At 58.2% G+C, this 19,285-nt stretch overlaps 2 protein-coding genes across 5 annotated transcripts in view; one reads left to right on the forward strand and one right to left on the reverse strand.

Annotated features, from left to right (window-relative positions):
* MRTFA (myocardin related transcription factor A) overlaps window positions 1-4,637 on the forward strand; it is a 198,584-nt gene extending 193,947 nt beyond the window's left edge. For both annotated transcript variants that reach the window (XM_047786180.1, XM_047786181.1), the window contains 3 exons: window positions 634-786; window positions 988-1,048; window positions 3,138-4,637. In XM_047786180.1, coding sequence (XP_047642136.1) covers window positions 634-786; window positions 988-1,048; window positions 3,138-3,643 — 720 coding nt within the window. In that variant the 3' untranslated portion in view covers window positions 3,644-4,637. The remainder of the gene's footprint in view (window positions 1-633; window positions 787-987; window positions 1,049-3,137) is intronic.
* Window positions 4,638-4,808: 171 nt separating this feature from the next.
* Window positions 4,809-19,285, reverse strand: part of SGSM3 (small G protein signaling modulator 3) — a 41,667-nt gene continuing 27,190 nt past the window's right edge. The window contains exons 2-22 of one of the 3 annotated variants that reach the window (XM_047786183.1): window positions 14,362-14,479; window positions 13,774-13,859; window positions 13,291-13,357; window positions 11,023-11,213; window positions 10,832-10,939; window positions 10,207-10,350; window positions 9,739-9,934; window positions 9,231-9,376; window positions 8,796-9,020; window positions 8,407-8,461; window positions 8,120-8,247; window positions 7,863-8,018; window positions 7,642-7,696; window positions 7,419-7,468; window positions 7,077-7,229; window positions 6,848-6,918; window positions 6,683-6,731; window positions 6,520-6,605; window positions 5,733-5,855; window positions 5,561-5,621; window positions 4,809-5,317 (exon numbers count right to left, since the gene is read on the reverse strand). In XM_047786183.1, the coding sequence (XP_047642139.1) occupies window positions 5,237-5,317; window positions 5,561-5,621; window positions 5,733-5,855; window positions 6,520-6,605; window positions 6,683-6,731; window positions 6,848-6,918; window positions 7,077-7,229; window positions 7,419-7,468; window positions 7,642-7,696; window positions 7,863-8,018; window positions 8,120-8,247; window positions 8,407-8,461; window positions 8,796-9,020; window positions 9,231-9,376; window positions 9,739-9,934; window positions 10,207-10,350; window positions 10,832-10,939; window positions 11,023-11,213; window positions 13,291-13,357; window positions 13,774-13,859; window positions 14,362-14,368 (2,238 nt within the window). In that variant the 5' untranslated portion in view covers window positions 14,369-14,479 and the 3' untranslated portion in view covers window positions 4,809-5,236. Of the gene's footprint in view, window positions 5,318-5,560; window positions 5,622-5,732; window positions 5,856-6,515; window positions 6,606-6,682; window positions 6,732-6,847; window positions 6,919-7,076; window positions 7,230-7,418; window positions 7,469-7,641; window positions 7,697-7,862; window positions 8,019-8,119; window positions 8,248-8,406; window positions 8,462-8,795; window positions 9,021-9,230; window positions 9,377-9,738; window positions 9,935-10,206; window positions 10,351-10,831; window positions 10,940-11,022; window positions 11,214-13,290; window positions 13,358-13,773; window positions 13,860-14,361; window positions 14,483-19,285 lie in introns of those variants that run through there. The other 2 variants (XM_047786182.1, XM_047786184.1) reach the window with 2 other exon arrangements.

Raw genomic sequence — 19,285 nt, forward strand, 5'->3', positions numbered from 1 at the left:
GAGGGTACCAGGACTTGGGAAGGTCAAGTCCCCAGAGCCGTGAGGGTGGAGCCATGGGGACTGCCCACCGCTGTGGCCCTTGGTGTCACCACATTTCTGTGCCTGGCAGAAGGCTCCTGAGAGGCTCCATCCTGGCTGGGGCCCCTCCTGCCTCAGCTCTGTGGCGGCAACGGGCCCAGGGGAGGGCCAGGGAAGTCCCTGCTCGGGAGAGGCTGTGGGCTGGGCTGCCCGTTGGGATCTGCTTGGAGGCTGCCAGCTGGGCCTGATGCATGCGCCATTCCTCTCCCTGCCATTCTCACCCTCGCAGCCCAGCCCCTCACGCAGCCACATCCAGAGGGGAGGGTACTTTAGGTTTTGTGTGGCTTCTCAGCCTGCCGAGCTTGGAGGTGGGGTGACAGTGACAAGAACCAGGCATTCAGAATGGGAACCGGCCTCTAAGCAGCCTCGGGCACAAACTCCTTGGGGGAGAGAGGGGGTCAGCTCGAGCCCCTCCCTCCGCCCCATGCTGCCTGAACCAGACCCCAGGGAGGCAGTCTGGCTGCAGGCGGACCCTCCCACATTGCCTTCCTGGGGTGCACGGGCCTGGACTGCTGCCCTCACCCCACAGTGGGTCTCTGCTCTGCTCTTGTGCAGCCTTCGTCCCAGCCTGGTTCTCCAGCTCCCGGCCCACCAGCCCAGATGGACCTGGAGCACCCACCACAGCCCCTTTTTGGGACCCCTGCGTCTCTGCCAAAGAAGGAGCCCCCGGGCTATGAGGAAGCCGTGAGCCAGCAGCCCAGACAGCAGGTAAAGGGGATCCCACTGGGGCTGGGCCCAGCTGGAGGGTTGGGGCAGCTGGGAACCAGCCTCGTAGGGCAGAGAGGCCTCAGCGAGCAGCTGTCCTGGGCAGGACTGCGCAGTGAGCATAGCTTCTGTGGGCCCGCGCCGAGCCAGGCTGAGGGCTCCTGTTCTAGATTCTCATCTTTTTTTCCTATTTTTGTCCCATAGGAAAATGCTTCCTCAAGCCAGCAGATGGATGACCTGTTTGACATCCTGATTCAGAGCGGAGGTAAAGGCCGGCCCACGCCTCGTTTCCACCCTCTCCTCTCCTCATAGGTTGTCTGCAGCCCCAGGAGGCTCTCTTTAGTTCTTGAACACAGTGCAGGGCAGGCCTGGTACTTTGGATGGGGTCACGTCTGAGACGCGTCCCTTCTCCAAGGCCTGGGCGAGAATCCCCGTGGGGGTGCAGTGCCCACCCCGACCCGCCGTGTGGCCAGCGCTGTCCCGACAGCCCAGGATGTGGCAGTGAGCAAGAGGGATGTGGGGCTCTGCGGGGCTTCCAGCCAAGTGTGGGGAGATGGGCGACGAGTCCAAGAAGGAGAGACCTTGTCATATGTTAGGGTGTCATGAGCAGCAGGGAAGGCCAGGGGCTCAGGCGCTGACGTGCCCCTCGGGGTCCCCGATTCTGATCTCAGGGAGACGCTGATTCCAGGGTCTGCAGTGGGGCCCGAGGTGCGTTTCTAACACGTGCAGGTGGCACTGAGGCTCCGGGAGTTCTAGACAGAGCTAAAACTGGGAGGGCAGAGGCTACCAGAGAGGCAGCCGAGAGGGGAGCTGGGGAGAGCTGCCTGTCCCCAAAGGGACACTGAGAAGTGGCCAGGATGCCAGGAGAGAGGGCATTTGAGGGCAGGTGGGGCTAAGGCGTGGACGGAGCTGGTCACCGAGTGAGACCAGCCTGCTGGCTGGGAGAACAGGACCTAAAGGGTCAGGGAGCAAGCCTTTCTGCAGAGTTCTTTTTTTTTTTTTTTTATTGTGGTAAAATATTCCTATCATAGTTTGCCGTAATAACTATTTTTACACGTACACCTCTGTGGCATTATGTTCATTTAGTGTTGTGCAACTATCACCACCATCACTTCTAGAACTTTTCCATCAGCCGACACTGACACTCGTTACACTTTACAGCTCACTCCCCCTTCCTCCCTCCCCACAGTAACCTCTCTTCCTCTTTGAGTCTCTCTGATTTACAAAAGGGAATCATACAGTATTTGTCCTTTTGTTTCTGGCAGCCTCACTTAGCATTACGCCCTCAAGGTTTAGCCGGGTCGTAGCTCATAGCCGATTTTCCTTCCTTTTTGTGGCTGAATAATATTCCATTGTGTAAATATACCGCATTGTATTTATCTTTATCCACTGGACATTGGGGTTGTTTCCACTTTTGGCTCTTGTGAGTCAATGCTCTTATCAACACGGGTATTTGTTTGAGTGCCTGCTTTGGGGTATGTACCCAGAAGTGGAATTGCTGGATCACATGATGATTCTATATTTAACTTTTTGAGGAACCAAAAAGCTTTTCCACACAGCTGTACTATTTCCATTCATATGAGCAATGCCTAAGGGTTCCAGCTGCACCACATCCTTACCAACCTATTTTCAAAACAATTTTTAAATAGCCTAGTGGTTGTGAAGTCATTCTTCACTGTGGTTTTAATTTGCATTTCCCTAATGACTAAGAATGTTGGGCATTTTATCTTTTCGTGTGCTTGTGGGCCATTTGTGTATCTTCTATTGGAGAAATGTCTACTGCATTCCCTGCCCATTTCCCAGTTGGGTTTTGTTGTTGATTTGTGGGAGTTCTTCATTCTGAGTATCAGTCACTTAACAGACGATTTGCAGGTATTTTCCCCCATTCCATGGGTTGCCTTTTTACTCTCTGATTTTTGGCCATGCCTGCAGCATGCAGAAGTTCCCAGGCCTGGGGTTGAACCTGTGCCACAGTAGTGACAATGCCAGGTCCTTAATCCACTAGGCCACCAGAAAACTCCACTTTTTTTTTTTAAGTACAGTTTTGCAGTTGCTATATAGTCTTTTCACTCAGTTGATGGTGACCTTTGATGCACAAAAGTTTAAAATTTTTACATAGTTTTAAAATTTTACATAGTGAATTTTTTCTTTGTCTATGCCTTTGCGGTTATAACCAAGAAATCATTACTAAATCCAGCATCATGAATATGTTCCCTTTTAAGAGCTTTGTAGTTTTTAACTCCTAAATTTAGGTTTGACCCATTTGGAGTGCATCTTTGTACGCAGTGTAAGGCGGGGTCCAGCTGCATGTCTTCAGGCCGGTTTCTGACACCCGTTCACTTTCTGGTTGGCAGAGATTTCAGCAGATTTCAAGGAACCAGGGAAGGAGAAGTCCCCCTCAACGACAGGAGCCTGCAGGTCACCCCTGGCCGCACAGCCCTCGCCCTCCGCCGAGCTCCCTCAGGCCGCCCCACCTCCCTCGGGCTCACCGGCCCTCCCTGGGCGCCTGGAGGACTTCCTGGAGAGCAGCACAGGGCTGCCCCTGCTGACGGGCGGGCACGAGGGGCCAGAGCCCCTCTCCCTCATCGACGACCTCCACAGCCAGATGCTGAGCAGCTCTGCCATCCTGGACCACCCCCCCTCCCCCATGGACACCTCGGAATTGCACTTTGCACCTGAGCCCAGCAGCGTGGGCCTGGACCTGGCCGACGGCCACCTGGACGGCATGGACTGGCTGGAGCTGTCGTCAGGCGGGCCCGTGCTCAGCCTGGCCCCGCTCAGCACCACGGCCCCCAGCCTCTTCTCCACGGACTTCCTCGATGGCCATGACCTACAGCTGCACTGGGACTCCTGCTTGTAGCTCTGGGGCCCCCCGCAGAGCCCATCCAGGGGCTGGGGAGGAGCTGGAAAGCTGGAGAACTCGGCAACTCCAGGGAGCACGGAGCGCGGTGCTGTCCTGCCCGATCCAGCCTGTCCACGTGGTTGTGAGTCCTGACAATCACAGGCCCAGCCGTCCCCTCCATGGGGGCTGGAGCAGGCGCCCCTCTACCTGGCTCTTGCTCACCAAGAAGAAAAGCTGCCAAAAGCAGCTCTGGGTCCCACCCCAGGGTTGTGGAGACCTGGGTGGGCCAGGGGCTTCTATCTATCTGACCTCCTTCCGTGAAGTCGGGGTGCACTTGCTGGCTGCCGTTTGCTCAGGAGGCAAGGGGACATCGCCGCCTCCTCCCCCTTCCCAGAGGGAAGGAACTGGCTGGGCCAGCACCGCTGTCCCAGGCTTCTGGGGTGGGGGGGTGGGGGGGTCCCCCTGCCTTTTAGTGTCTTGGTGTAGTTAGTGTAACCATTTAGTGGTTGGTGGCAAATGTTTTCTGTACAGGTGTATATACCTCTATTATATATATCGCCATATACACATATATAGACGGGGTTCTCCCGGCCTACTCTGCGCGCGCGCGCGCACACACACACACGCAGAAGGGCCTGGAACCCCCGCTACCGGGGCTGGACACAGCCCACCCCAGCCCCACCCATCACATGTGTTTGCGTGTAGACACCTCGCCACAGCCTGTGCCCCACCTGTCCTGCTTCCTGCTCCCTATCAGTGCCACGAGGGCAGAAGTGCTTCCTGGCCACCTGCCCACATTCCGTCCCGCTGCCTCACTGCAGCCACCATGGCCCCAGGACAGCAGTGGGGCCAGAGGTGGCCCTCAAGCTATGGCCTCCTCCTGCCCTGGGGCCCGGCCTCCCTCTGGCCTGTCACTGTCATTCACAGGGGATTAGGGTGGAATCACCAAAACCAGTGCCAGGACAGAGGTGGGGACGCTGTGTGAACTTTTTAAAATAAAAACAAAACAACACCCCTTGTTAGTCCCTCGCGTTCAATCCACAGAAGGGGTGGGTGGTGTGGCTGGGTCCCCCACCATCTGGATGCCACCTCCCGGGCCTGGTAGGGCGTTCTGGATCACTCTGGGAAGAGTGGAACCTTGGACATGCAGCTCTGCAGCCCTGGCTGAACAGAAGACAGCTGCTTTCTCAAAGACAGTTTATTTATAAATCAAAGAGGCCAGGGAGCCTTTACCCGCCCATCCCCTTCCTGAGCAGAACTGACAGAACAGAGAGGGGGCTCCACAACCCCAAGGTTTTCATTGGGCACAGTGAGCAATGGCCCAGGGCCGAGCCTGCCCCCACCTGCTCCCGCCGCCCAACAGCACTGGGTGCCCAGGGCCGTGTCCCCAGACTCCCACCACGGAGCCCAGCCAGGGCTCCCCGAGCTCATCCTCCCTTTGACCCTGCAGCTGGGGGGAGGGGGGGCGCCTGGGCCACCTCAGACCCCACCCCAAAGTGGGCCGGAGACTGGCCAGGGCCCGGCTGTTCTCATCTCGCTTGGGGAAGGGGCGCCAGTAGCCGAGGGGTTGGAGGAGGCCTGGGTGTGAAGGGGGCCCCCGGAGGAAGTGCGTCACCCGTCTATGTCCCAGCTGAAGAGGTGGTGCTTCACCAGCATGTCCTGGACACCCTCCTTCAGGGGCTTCTTCTCCTCCTGCACAGGGACAGCCCCACCCCCATCATGGGCCACAGGGCGACGTGGAGGGGGGCACAGTGCGAGCAGTGGGGCAGGGGCCAGGGTGGCTCTCAGGTGATGCCCTCACTCAGCGCCCCCACGAGGCTGGGCCTCAGCCGTGGAGAAGCATGAGGGGTGGTCTGTCAGCACAGATGCCCAGACGGCCCCCCTGCAGCCCTGGGGAGGCAGCCTGCAGGGCCCGAGACCAACACGACCACCCACCTCTCTCCTGGCAGGAAGCTCCCAGTCCTGGGAGAGGCTGAAGGCAAAGCAGCAGAGGACGCTGGAGGCCAAGAGACAGGGGAGGCTGTCAGCTGCCCTCAGGGTGGACCCCCACCCCCACCCCCCACCCCTACCCCGGGGCCAGGGCTCCAGAGGCCCAGCGCCTCCTCACCGCAGCTCGCACTTGATCTGGACCCAACCAGGGCTGCGCAGGAAGGACCAGGGCTGGTACCACTTCTCCACGGTCGCCAGGCTGGAACAGAGCACCTCTAGCCACAGGTGCAGCACCTGCTCACTGGGCACAGGCAGGGGGAGGGGTCGGGGCTGCGCCTGGGCAGAAGTCCTCTTGCCCTGGGCCGCCCCTGCTGGGGGCCTCCAGCCACACCCCCGGCCTTTCCTCTGCTTTTTGGCCTCTGCATGTGACCCGCCTCCTTTCCTCCCAGCTGGGGCTCTGCAGTGGCCTCACACGGGTAAACATGCTCAGGGGCCTATGGTCCCCGTGGTCCCCACTCAGTCCTGTCACAGCTCCTGCTGCATCTGAGACTTGGCCACCACCTCCTGCCAGACACGGGGGCCTCAGCCCTGCTGGTCCGTCCAGGAGGGACACACGCTAGCTGCGTTCTGAGCTATTCTCGGGGACCTAACCACCTTCCCCAGGGTCAGAGCAGCCTGGGGGGCGCCCCTCTGCCAGGCAGCAGGTCCAGAAACCCCACACTCAACCTGGCCGAGGTCTGCGGCCCCCTCAGGCAGGCACCCCCCCCCCCCCGCCTAGTTTGCAGCTGCACCTGCTGAGCCCCTTATTGCTCACTTTGCTGAAACCCGTGCTTCACAAGCCCCCTGAGCACAGCCCCCCCAGCAGGGGCCGGTCTCCTGCTGGAGGAAGAGCGGCCCAGGCCGAGCTTCCACCTCGGCCTGCCTGGCGCACAGGCCCCCGCCCCCCAGCAGCAGCAGACACTCACTTGAGACCCACGCAGATGAGAGAGCGGAGCTTGACGTCCATTTGTGCATGTGCAGCATCATGGGTCACGTTGACAGACTGCACAGCCTGCAAGGGCACAGCTGTCATGCAGGTGTCCTCAGCTGCTGACCCAGCAGGCCCGCCCCACCCACAGCCCCGCGTACCCGGTAGAGCAGCTCCTCCGGGGTGAGGACTTTGCCATCTTCATCCAACCTGGGGGCGGGGGGGGGGAGGGGCACGGAAGCTGCCAACACTGCCTGGTGGGTTCGGGCCACTCCGCCACCCCCAACCGAGGCTGTCTGGCGACCCTGCCAGGGGGACCAGGTTACCTGTATGTCTTACACAGCACCAGGCGCGAATACACGGAGTCGAAGTCTCTCTCGACCTCCCGGCCCGCTGCCTACGGGGTGGGGTGAGTGTCAGGGACCCCAGGGGAGCTACCAGGTCAAAGCCAGAGTCCAACTAAGGGCCTGTCGCCACCCCACCAGCTCCTGCCGCCAGCTCCACGGGGCACAGGGAAAAGCTCAGTGAGGGACAGGGGCCCAGCCCCTGACTTACCTCCTCGATAAAGAGCCAGGGGTGGCAGGCGCCCCCGAGCAGGGAAGGCTTCTTCAGCCCGTGTTCAAACAGGGCCTTAAGGGCCGGGCAGAGGGTCCCTCGCACGAGGTCTGTGACCCCCTCTGTCACAGCATCGTCCCCGGCAATGGAATACTGGCGGGGGGGGGGGACGGGGGGAGACAGGATCTGAGAGGCCCCAGCCCCATGACGGCAGCCAGCCAGCCTCTCCCCGTCCTCGGCCACTGCCACAAGCCAGCAGGAGCTGGGGACACAGGCCCTGCCTGGCCAAGGGGGCAGAGGCCAGCAGCTCCCAGGGGCGCCCGGCCTCGGGCTCACACTCACCTCCTTGCTCCGCTCATCCAGGACCTCCACGAACTTGGCTGGAAACCAGCCTGTGGGAGAAGCAGGGCCCTGTGAGGAGCGGACGGCCCAGTGTCCCCACCCTCCCCTGACGGCCGAGGACACGGCGAGGGAGGAGGCTGGCTGTCTGAGCAAATCCAGTGCCCGCTCCAGTGGCAAAGGGCTGGGCTTCACGGCCCGGCCGCCTCCCCTTCACCAGCCTCACCTCTCAGGCCGTTCAGCTCCCCGACCCAGCAGTGCTCGTCCTTCTGGGAGATGATCTGAGGGGAAGGGCAGGGTGCACAGCTCCAGTCGCGGCCTGGGCCTCGCGGGTGGCCCCGCTTCGTCCTCGCCCGGCAGCTCTGGCAGGGCGAGGGCTCGGCTCCCCCACCCGCAGCCTCTGGGCCAGCAGGGACCAAGGCACCCGCCCGCCCGCCCGCCACGCACCGTGATGATGTCGTTTTTGCGGAAGCCCAGCTCGTCATCGTCGTGGCGCTCGAAGTCCAGCAAGGCCTTGGCCCGGCGCGGGTGGCTGCGCGAGCACGCCACGTAGTTCTCGTGGTCCCGCTGGTGGCTCTCCATGCTGTAGTCTGGGGTCAGCTCCTGCCGGGGGCAGACAGGCCCGGGGCAGGGGACGCTTGGGACGGGGCTGGGAAGGAGGGCCCTGGTCCGGCCGCCACGCAGGCCTGGGGCCCGAGACTCACCACACTGCAGTTCTTGGGGTCTGTGCACTGGAAGTGACGTGCCACGCGCAGGATGGCTTCCCGGAGGTCGGCCACCAGTTCCGTCTGCTTGATGTTCTTGGCCTTGAGCGCCTCCAGGTCATCCTCCCCTGTGAGGCCCAGAAAGCAGTGGCGGCCCCGGCCCAGCTTGGCCCTGGGCCTGACTCCACGGCAGCTTGCACAGCACGTGGGGTGTGAGAACAGGTGCCCCTGGTCCGACCGCCCCACTGAGCGCAGCCCAGCCCCAGCCCCCCGGGCGGAGTTCTCACCAAACAGCAGCGAGCTGATGCCAGACTTCCTGCGCTGGGTTCTGCGCCGGACAACCTGCGGCGGGGAAATGGGGTGGCGGCGGCCCCTGAACCCTGTGCCCAGCCAAGTGGACGATGCCTCAGCACTGGAGGAGGCGGACAGGCCTGCTGTGCAGAGGCCAGGCCGCATCTCACTCTGCCACGGCTGCGAGGCCAGCTCTGAGGGTCAGACATGCCAGTTCCAAGCTGGGTCTGTCCCAGGGCCACGCCAAGGCCAAGGCGGTGGGTCCCTCCACAGCTGTGGCCTGACTGGACCCTGCGGGGCCCTGGGTGCTGAGCTGGAGGGGGCAGCAGGAGCGGGGCAGGGCCGGGCTGGGGGTGAGCTGGGGCCTCCTCCCTCGTGGGCCCACCTGGGAGAGGGTGGTGGTGGTGCTGGTGCCCAGGAGCTGGCCCTGGTCCGCTATGAGGTAGGCCAGGTGCTTGCGGCGCTGGGTCTCCACGGCCACGTCGGTGAGGGAGCCGGCCAGCCGCATGGCCTCGCCCAGCAGCAGGTCCGCGTCCTCCATCTGCGAAGGGATGTCTGACAGCGTGTTGAAGATGGAGGCCGAGTTCTCCGACTGGATCAGCTCCTCCTCCTGCGTGGGGCCAGGGGTGGGGGGTGTCACTGCCCAGCTGACCCCAGTCACCAGCCTCAGGCACGCGAACCTCCCGGGACGGTCAAGCAGAGCACAAGGAGCCCTGCCCAGGAGGGACAGCCTGCCCCGTCGGGGTGGGGGTGGGGGGCCTCTCAGGAGGCGCCAGTGGAGGGCGGGGGACTGGGGAGGGAGCCGGGGCCCTGGCGGCACCTTGAGGCGCAGCATGCCCAGCGTGGTCTGGAACAGCACCAGGGAGCCCTCGTAGAAAAACAGGTCCCAGAGGCGCAGCAGCAGCTTAATGTGCACCACGCTGGCGAAGGCCGTGAGGAACCAGTGCAGCGTGATGAGGGACAGCTCTGCGGACACACACCGGAGGCCCTGGGCTGGCACCCTCAGCTGGCGCGGGACCGCTGGCCAGGGGCGTCCCCCAGGCACACGGCCTCGGAGGAGGCGGAGTGGAGCTCCCCCAAAGCAGCAGGAGGCCCTGCCTGCTCCACAGGCAGAGGGAGGACAGCCATCAGAGCCCCAGAGAACAAGAGCACAAGGAAGGCGGCGGGGTGCGTGCACGGCGGGGCCGTCGTCAGATGAGCTCCCTCCCTCCTCCTAAGTGAGCCATTGGCCCCGTCCTCGGCTGGGTCCTGAGGTCTCGGACCTGCAGCACCCGAGGCAGAGCTCAGGACCCCTGGACCCCAGAGAAGAGGTGGGCTCGGGCCGTTACCGATGTCATGCTCCTGCAGCAGCTTGTCCAAGCGAGGCAGGTACTGGACGATGAGGTGGCGCAGGACCCGCTGGTCTGTCTGGACACCCAGCAGGGTGGTGCTGAAGTAGGAGGCAGGGAGCAGGTCCTCGATGATGGCACACATCATCCAGAAGGCGTCCTCCTCCTCCAGGAACAGCAGGAGGCAGGCAGCCACCTGGCCAGGGCAGGGCGAGAAGGGGCCTCTACCCAGGCCTCCAGACACACTGAAGAGGCACCCCCTCCGCGGTGGCCAAATGGAGTGAGGCTGCCTCTGGGGGTCACGGCAAGCCCGCGCCCACCTCAGGCTTGGAACCACAGGATCTGGCATCCCCTTCCCTCCTTGGGGCCCCCCACCCCTCCTCCTGTCCTCCTGCCCGAATGGGAGGTGGGGGCCGCCCAGGTTCAGGGAGAACACCCCAGCACGCCCCGCTTCCCGGCTGCGCTCACCATGCCGGTGCCCTGGCAGTAGCCGATCTCCGGGTAGAGCCAGGCCAGCGCTCGGAGCACCCTGCGCAGGCGCGGGACCCCGACGCTGCTCTCGCTGGCGAAGCAGGCGTTGCTGGGCATGGTGCGGAGCAGGTCCTTCTCGATCTGTCGGCAGCCCGCCCACACCAAGAGCCCGTGAGCCTCCACACCCCAACACCGAGACCCCCTGTGTGGGGCAAACCTCGGGCTGGCTTCTCTCCCAGGAGTCGGGGGTGGGGGGTGCCTCAGGCTCCGGGTCCGAGTTAGCCTCCCCGCTTTAGCCCGTGTGCCGCTGGTTTCCCCAGGTTCCCAGAGGAGGATGCGGGGTGGGGGTGGGGGGTGTAATAAAAATCAAATCCCAGATTCCCGGGCCGTGGAATGAGACTCTCTGGAACGAGGCCTCGAAGTCTGTATTTAAAATCTCCAGGGGGCCCTCGTGCACTAGGTTTGGTGGCCTTTTTGACACCTCCCCCGCCCCCGCCACAGAGGACCCAGAGGCCCTTTGGGGGCGAAAGGACCGCCCAGGCCAGGGAGAGGCCCCCCCGCGGGCATCCCTAAGCCGCCAGCAGCCCAGGCCGAGCGCCGCCCGGCCCGGCCCCGGGCTCACCTGCTTGGCAGCCATGGTGTCGTCGTTGGAGCTGTTCTTCACGAGCTCGCGGTAGGTCAGCTCGGAGCTCCGCTTCTTCTGCAGGGCCCCCGAGAGCCGCATCCACAGCTGAGGGGAGGGGCGAGCGCGGCCCTCAGCCCTGGGCCCCCGGGCCCCCGGCCCCACGCCCGCCCCGCCCCCCGCGGCCTCACCTGCGGCCTCATGCTGTGGGGGACGCCGGCCAGCACCAGGGAGCGGAGCTTCTCGGAGCGGGGCAGGGAGACGGCAATCTTGTCCCAGGTGAGGTCGCCCACGTCGTGGTTGTGCGTGAACTCGAGGTGGGCCTGCCAGCGCAGCCTCTGCGGGGGGTCGTCCAGCAGCCGGCCGGGCCGGGGGTCGCCGTCTGCAGGGAAGGCGGGGCAGAGAGCCCCTCCACTGTCTGTGCTCTGGGTTCCCCAGACCAGGTCTCGCCCCGAACCCAGAGCCACCTTTCCAGTCGCTCCCCGTGGCTCCAGCCGCCTCCCTTGGGCATCCTGAGGAGCCGCCTGAGCGCTTCACCTTCCCCCCAGCTGCCCAGACAGACCCCTACGCTCAGCCCCTCGCCTCACCAGGGGCTCAGGCCCAAACCAGGGAAGGCCCGGCTCCTCCTGCTGCCTGGATCCTGCTGGCTTCCTCTTCAGAGCACAGGCAGAACCTCGACTCTCACCCTCCAACTTCGGCCCTGGTCCAAGCCACCAGAGCACCAGCCTTCTCAGACCCCCTGCTCCCTGCACCCGACTCGTCCCCACAAGTCCACTCCCACCCCAGGGCCTTTGCAGCTGTCATGCCCTCCCCCCAGGCCCCAGTCTCTGGCCAAAGGTCTCCTCCTTCACCAGCCTACACACAACCCACCTCCCTTCCTCTCCCAGCCTGGAATTTTCTCAGAGCTCTTCTTGTCCCCAGCATCTGTGTGCCTGTCTACTGCCTGCTTTGGTTTGAGGCACTGGGGATGCAGAACGGAAAGTGGCCCCTCGCCGTCCCTGGATGTGCTGCCCCCAGAGTGCTGCGTCCTTCCGCATCCACAGCCTCAGCCCGGGCCTTGGCCTTCTACGACTGCACCTTCGGTGATCCAGTCACAGTAAAGCACACGAACTTCAAGTGTACACTTTGTGGAGAATCAATAAACAAACGTCTAAACACTGTTCCCATCAAGATACAGAGTATCTCCATCATACTAGAAAGTTCCCTATGTTTTTCCCAGGCCCAGCTTTTTTTTTTTTTTTTAATTTTTTTTTGTCTTTTTGCTATTTCTTGGGCCGCTCCCTCGGCATATGGAGGTTCCCAGGCTAGGGGTCGAATCAGAGCTGTAGCCACTGGCCTACACCAGAGCCACGGCAACGCGGGATCCGAGCCGCGTCTGCAACCTACACCACAGCTCACAGCAACGCCGGATCGTTAACCCACTGAGCAAGGGCAGGGACCGAACCCGCAACCTCATGGTTCCTAGTCGGATTCATTAACCACTGCGCCATGACAGGAACTCCAGGCCCAGCTTTTAACTTCCAAACATCTGCCTGTAAACCAGGGAACAAGGAAGACTGGTTGGAGCCGGCAACATGAGTGACCTGAGGATGACTGGGTTCAGTCAACATCTTCTGGTTGGTGACAGGCTTATCCTGGTCCCTCGGGGACCAATAGGTGTCTTTGTAGCCGAAAACAATGGGAATGGCCTGGGGGCCCACTTACAGAAGAATGGTTAAAAAACATGATGACAAATCCATTATAATGGGATAATATGCAGCCATTGAAAAATATGCTTTAAAGTGGTCTTAGCTGACAGTAAAAAAATAACCTTAAGAGCTGTAAGAGCAATATATAAACAAGTATATGCCATCTTAGTCATGAAAAGTACACAAAGCCAGGAGAGGAATACACTGAAATGTCAGCAGTCATCTTCAGGTTGCAGGATGAGGGGATATTTTAATTTTTTGAATTACCTACAATGAACATTATTGCTTTTATTATCATATGAGTATCAGTAAGATTAATCTTAAAAAACAACAAACCAAAAACAGGAGTTCTCCTTGTGGCTCAGTGGTAATGAACCCAGCTAGTATCCAGGAGGATGTATGTGGCTTCGATCCCTGGACTCGCTCAGTGGGTTGAGGATCCTGTGTTGCTGTGAGCTGCAGTGTAGGTTGCAGAAGCGGCTTTGATCTGGTGTTGCTATGGCTGTGGTGTAGGCCAGTGGCTATAGCTCTGATTCAACCCCTAGCCGGTGAATTTCCATATGCTGTGGGTGCGGCCCTAGAAAGCAAAAAAACCCACAAAAAAACAAAAAAAACAGAGGACTCCATATACTTCTAACAGCACCACCGTCAAATGTGACTCTGTCCTGGATTCTGGAATATCTGGGTGACACATTCAGAGCCCGAGGTCACAGCAGTGTGATCAGTCTCTGGAGCTGACCCAGGAAGATGACCCAGGAGGGGCTCACTCACCTTCCTTGTCCATGCGGAAACCGAATTCATCATAGCAGAAGCCTGGCTGCTCCACTGCCTCTTCCTTCTAGACAGGAGTAGGAAGAGTCAGCCTGGGAGCACCCACACTGCTGCCTGCTGAAACACCACCCAGCCTCACCACGCAGACCAAAGGGTACCCTTCTCCAAAGCCCCTGTGGTCATCAACCAGCTATAGGGGCCACAACCCTCTCGAATTCTCCTCAGAGCTCAAAGATGACAAGATGAAGGCAAGAAACATGTTGATGCATCTGTGTCCCCGTAATACTGAAGGCAGAGTGCCACACTTTTTCTCCAACCTAATGCCTGGTTCCCAGAGGACCTGGAGCTAAGAGGCATCTCTGATGTGACCTCCGATCCCGTGTGAATTTGGGGAGCCGCCCCTCCCAGGAAGCCTGCAGTGGGTCCCCTGCTGCCACAGCTTGGGAGCAGAGCTACCGGTGCCTGGCTGGCTAACTGCTGTACCTGTGTGTACTTGGCCAGGATCTCCTGGGGCCACATGCTGGGAGTCAGGGCTGAGAATGGGCCACTGGCAGAAGGTATGTGGCTTCCTAAAACCGAGGAGGACCAGGAACAGGAGGTGAAGAAAATGCAGGGCGCTCAGAGGGAAAATTCGAGTTGGGACATCCCCTCTCCCACCCTTTCTCCCCCACCTCACCCGCCAGAGTGCCAGCATTAAAGGGCTGGACCATTTAGAGTGGGAGCAGTGGGGGAGGGGAGAAACCCAGAAACATGCAACATTTTGGAGGAAGGAAAAGAAAACGAGCCGTGTGTTATAGGACATAACCAAACTGCATCTCCTTGCCGCCTCCTCCACCTCTGGGGAGGATCTGCAGGCTGGAAGGCGAGGACAGGGGTTCAGGAAAACCGAGAGGAGCGCTGCAGTAACTCCCAGACGCCCATCAGAAGACCCTCCTCCCTCCATCCCTTACCTGGATGGCCCACATGACCCGCAAAGGTCCGTGGAAGACAAGCCTGCTTTCCCTCCCAGTGGCTGCGTCCTCTGGATGAGAGTCCCCTGCCCCATTTCCCAGTCAGGCCCCTGCCACCCACCTGACATGGTGAAGAGGCAGGGCAAGCCTCCTGCAGATGGAGACTTGGGAGTTCTCCTATCCTGAGATCTTACAGCTGGAAGGCTCCTCAAGCTTCATCTGGTCCAGGAACATGTGCCCTGCTGGGAAAGCAAAGGGGGACGTCATCCAATGCAGCCCCTCTCCTGGGGTCCTGCCCACCCCGACTCTGATTTTTTGGCCCAGAGGCAGTGGGAAGGTGAGTCCTGGCCACTGTCTGACAAGGAAGGTAGATCACACTTGAAAGAAAAAGCCTCCGATTCTGAACATTCCATCCAGGAGAAGCTACAAAACTGTTGTTCTCAACAGCTCTGGGACCCTACAAGTGTCAGCTAGTTCCCATGCTATTAAGAAAAGAATCGGGAGTACAGACAGACCTCCTGATCCCCTATGCTCAGGCAAACGTTTATTAAAAAAGAAAACAAAAACCAGCCACCACCAAAATCTCTGTGAATAGGTTCCCCCGAGCCACAACCTCTGAGGGATCATTTATTTTTTATTTATTTATTTTTTGGCCACACTTGAGGCACGCATTCCTGGGCCAGGGATCAAACCTGAGCCACAGCAGTAACCAGAACCACAGCAGTGACAACGCCAGATCCTTGACCTGCTGAGCCACAAAGGAACTCCAAGGGATCATTTAGACAGAACACATCCTGGCTTCTGAGTCACTACCCCCACTCACGTGACACTGACACTGCCATGTCATCCACCAGCCTGCTTGGCCACACTCTGCAGGATGCTCACCTGCAGCTGGGAAACCAGGAGACTGCAATCCAGCTAAATCTCTCTCGTCACTGTTTAAACCCCTGCCTGCCTCCCTCTTAAAAAATGACTCAACAATAAGACAAACAGCCCAATTTAAAAATGGCCCAAAAACTTGAACAGACATTTCTCCAAAGAACAGAAGTGAAAGGCCAGTGTGCAGGTGAAAAGATGCTCAACGCCACTAGTCATCGGGGAGAGGTCCATCAAAACCCCAGTGAGACAATGAGACACCACTTCACAGCCACAGGGATGGTTGTACTCAGAATGTAAAATGGTGCAGCTGCTGCGCAAAAAGAGTCTGGCAGTTCCTCAAAAGGTAAAACACGGAGTTACCGTATGACCCAGAAATTCACTCCTAGTAATTTCCCCAGGAGAAATTACAGCAAGTGCCCACAGAAAATCTCGAACATGGACGTTCGCAGCAGAATTATTCAATATAGCCAAAAAGTAGAAAGAGTCCTTATGTCCAAGAACTGGTGAGTGGATATATGAAATGTACAGAGTATCCATACAATGGAATGTTGGTCAGCTGCAGACAGAAATGAAGTGCTGCTAATACTATAACATAGGTGAGCCCTAAAGTCATTATGCTCCATGAAAGAAGCCAGCCACAAGAGGATGAATGCTGAATGAGTCTATTTAAATGAAATGTCCAGAAGAGGCAAATCTATAGGCACAGAAAGTAGATTAGTAACTGCCAAGGGCGGGAGGAGGTGGGGAGGCAGAGTGACTATTAATGGACACGGGGTTTCTGTTTGCAGAGATGAAAAATGATCTGGAATTGGACAGAGGTGAAGGCTGCACGACAGCATGAAATACGAAAATCACTGAATCTTACATTTTAAAAAGAGTGAGCTTTGTAGCGTACGTATTATACCTCAATTTAAAAAAATAAGAGGCCATCAACTGAGGCCTCAACACTAGGAGTTTCCTCTAACTTCCCGTTTCTAACCTGTTCCTACTAGAAAGCCTATTATCACCCCCTTAAGCTTCAACAGAAATGCAGTTTTGGGGGTAGCTTTCTCAGCCTTTTCCTGAATATGAAGCCTCTCACTTCTAAGTGACATGAAAGGCTTTGATTCCAAGAGATAAATGGAAAGTAACAATAGAGATGTGGCTGAAATATTTTAGGACAAGTTGCCTCCTAGGTTTCGGAATCATGTTCACCTAGGTTGGACCCCCTCTGCCGTTTCTCAGGTCGGGGTCTCAGAGGGAACAGCTGCTGACCTGGGCCACGGCGGCCCCTCCTCCTCTCCGTGCTGCCTGCCACAGACTTCTGCTCTGAAAATTCTGGGTAAATGAGACGGGTCGGGTGAGTGAGAAAGAAACAGAGGAAATCAAACAACCACTTCGAGGGCACTGTGAGAAAACAGCACCCTATGGCTCTTCACTCCAGCACTTACTGAAAAATGGGCACATGAAAAAAAACCCCAGTTCTCTTTAAAGGCACACTTGAGGAGTTCCCGCTGTGGTGCAACAGTATTGGCGGAGTCTTGGGAGAGCTGGGATGCCGGTTCGTTTCCCAGCCCAGCACAGCGGGTTAAGGGTCGGATGTTGCCACAGCTTCAGCTTAAGTGAAAACTGTGGCTCAGATCTGATCCCTGGCCCGGGAGCTCCACATGCCACGGGGTGGCCAAAAATGGGAGGAAAAAAAAGACACACTTGCAAATCTGGGGCCAAGACAGTCATCTTGAAGGTCCTAAGGGCAGCTCAGCTGGGTCACCAACCTCTATTCCCGCTCCAGACACATCCTGACGGGACGACTTTCGGGCTAAATGCCCATCATGGAGGCTTTGGTGCCTGAGTGGGAGGGGGTAGTCCTGCTTCCAGACAAGCTCTGCTGAGAAATGGATGGCAGAACCTGCTTCCCTAATGAGCCAGCCTTCCTAAGCTTGCCTGTGCTGCGTGAGGAAAACCGAATGCCTTCCTTCGGCATAAGAGGTAGGTGGGGCCTGGTTTGAACCAGAATTCTGTGCTGGACAGAGCATTATGTGAGTTTTACATGAAAGGGATTGAAGTTCTTAAAATCATGTCATCATTCAATCCCCACAGCACACTCTGAAGCAGACTGTTCCTCACACACGAGAAAACAAACCTAAGACACTCACAGTTTCCCAAATGCACCCCGATAACCATGCCCCCAACACCACCGTGCTCCCCACACCCGGCAAGATGTTGTCACACAGCCCCCAGCTCGACGGTGCCAGGAAATAACCCCGCGCTCGGCCATGCCCCCCACTGGCCTGGGGCCCTGGGAGGGCAATACTGCTGTGGCGCCATCCTGGGAAGGGGCAACTCCAGGGCCACCCCCTGCACCACCTTCGTGGTGCCCAAGGTTAAAGCGAAGACCTCTCCGAGCGGACAGATGCGGATTCAATCCCAGCTCTGCCGTGCCTGTTCACGGCCCCTCTCTGAATCACAGGTTTCTCCCCATAGGATGAAATAACGCCTTACAGGGGTTACAAGGTTGAAATGAGGGCACAAGCAGCCCAGCAGGGACTCGGCAAGGACTCGGGGAGCACCAGGCAAGTAGCAGGAGTCCTCATAACTTCCAGCAGGCTAGTTAACACCTGGGCCTTCTACACGGACGTTACTAAAGGCTGATTTCCATCCCTCACCACCTATAAAAATGACAGCTTCATGTGGTACAGCAGAACACGTGCCAGTTGAGATCATCTGAAAGATTCCTCCTCGGGGAGGTAGGGATGTGGGTGTTTCTTCCAGAAGGGCAAAGAAAGTGTGAAGGAAGCAGGTGCTGCTTGTAGTGGAAGAAAGGAGCTGTGTCTGGCTCTGGAGGACTGAGGGGCTGGGAAGACAATTCCCAGTTGGCAGCAACCTGTCCTGACCCTGGCTTGCCTCCCGCACATTCATTCACTCAACGGTTACTGAGCACAGCCACGAGCCACACGTGGCTCTAGGGGGTTTCTCAGTGAAAAACAGAAGTCCCAGCCATTATACTGCAGGACACTCAATGATCCTAAAAATTGTGGAATTCCCTTGTGGTTCAGCGGGTTAAGCATCCAACATTGTCCCTGCAGCAGCTGGGTTTGCTGCTGAGGCAGGGGTTTGACCCCTGGCCCCGAAAACTTCCATAGGGCATGGGAGTGGCCAAAAATAAAAATAAATAGAAAGAGCTGTGTCAGATGGTGATAACTCCAAAGGAGGGTAAAGGCATAGCGAGCACCAGAAAAGAGGGGCCACAGAGCTAACACGGTCAGGAAAAGCTCTTTGAGGATAAGGTGACATCCAAGCAAAGACCCAAACAAGAGGAAGAGAGCAAGCGCTGTGGCTCCTGAACAGGGATCCAGGTGGCAAGAACAGGTGGAGAGGGCTGGGGAGGGGAGGAGGAAACACTGGGGGTGCGGCGGGGTCTCGGAGGGCCTTACAGTGTGATCTAGAGCCAGATCTCAGCCTCCGCGGGCTGGACATTACAGGAGAGTTCTGAGCAGAGGTGAAGCTGAATCTGACTTAGCATTTAAAAGTGCTCGCTGGCTGCAGTGCAAAAGAAGACTGCAGAGCCGAGAGGTGGTGACGCTGTAGGAATGATGTTGGCTTTGCTACTGTGGGAAGAGTGAGAGACCATCAGAGTCTGGATATCTTTTCAAAAATCTCTGCAATTATATATACATATGCTGTTTCTCTCACCCACGGCCCCTGAGCTCCCAATAGGAGCCGGATATGATACTGCTCTTCTGGGCAGGCAGGTTTTTCCTGCCTCTAGTCGCTATGGAAACCTGCCTGAAAAGCAGCCATCTGGAAGCTGGCTGCTGCAGCCACGTCACTGGTGGCCCTGCTGTTGTCACAGAGTATTGAGTGGTAAAAACTTTTCGAAAACAGGGAGAAATACACTGGAGGCAGATTAAAAGACCCTATTAAGCATGAAGTGTAATTTTTAGAAATTTCTTCTATAGAGTTCCCTGGTGGCCCAGCAATTAAGGATCAGGCCTTGTCATTGCTGCTTAGGTCACTGCTGTGGCACAGGTTCGATCCCTGGCCAGGGAAATTCTGGATGCAAAGTTGCAATATTTTTCTTCTGTTTCAAAGTTGCTTGCACCAATACTAATAACAACTAGCTCTGAGATTTAAAAACAAACACAAAAACACAGGCAACTCATGAATTACCTATAAATTGGTACATT

This window comes from Phacochoerus africanus, chromosome 7 (assembly GCF_016906955.1).
Source record: "Phacochoerus africanus isolate WHEZ1 chromosome 7, ROS_Pafr_v1, whole genome shotgun sequence".
Lineage (NCBI taxonomy): Eukaryota > Metazoa > Chordata > Mammalia > Artiodactyla > Suidae > Phacochoerus > Phacochoerus africanus.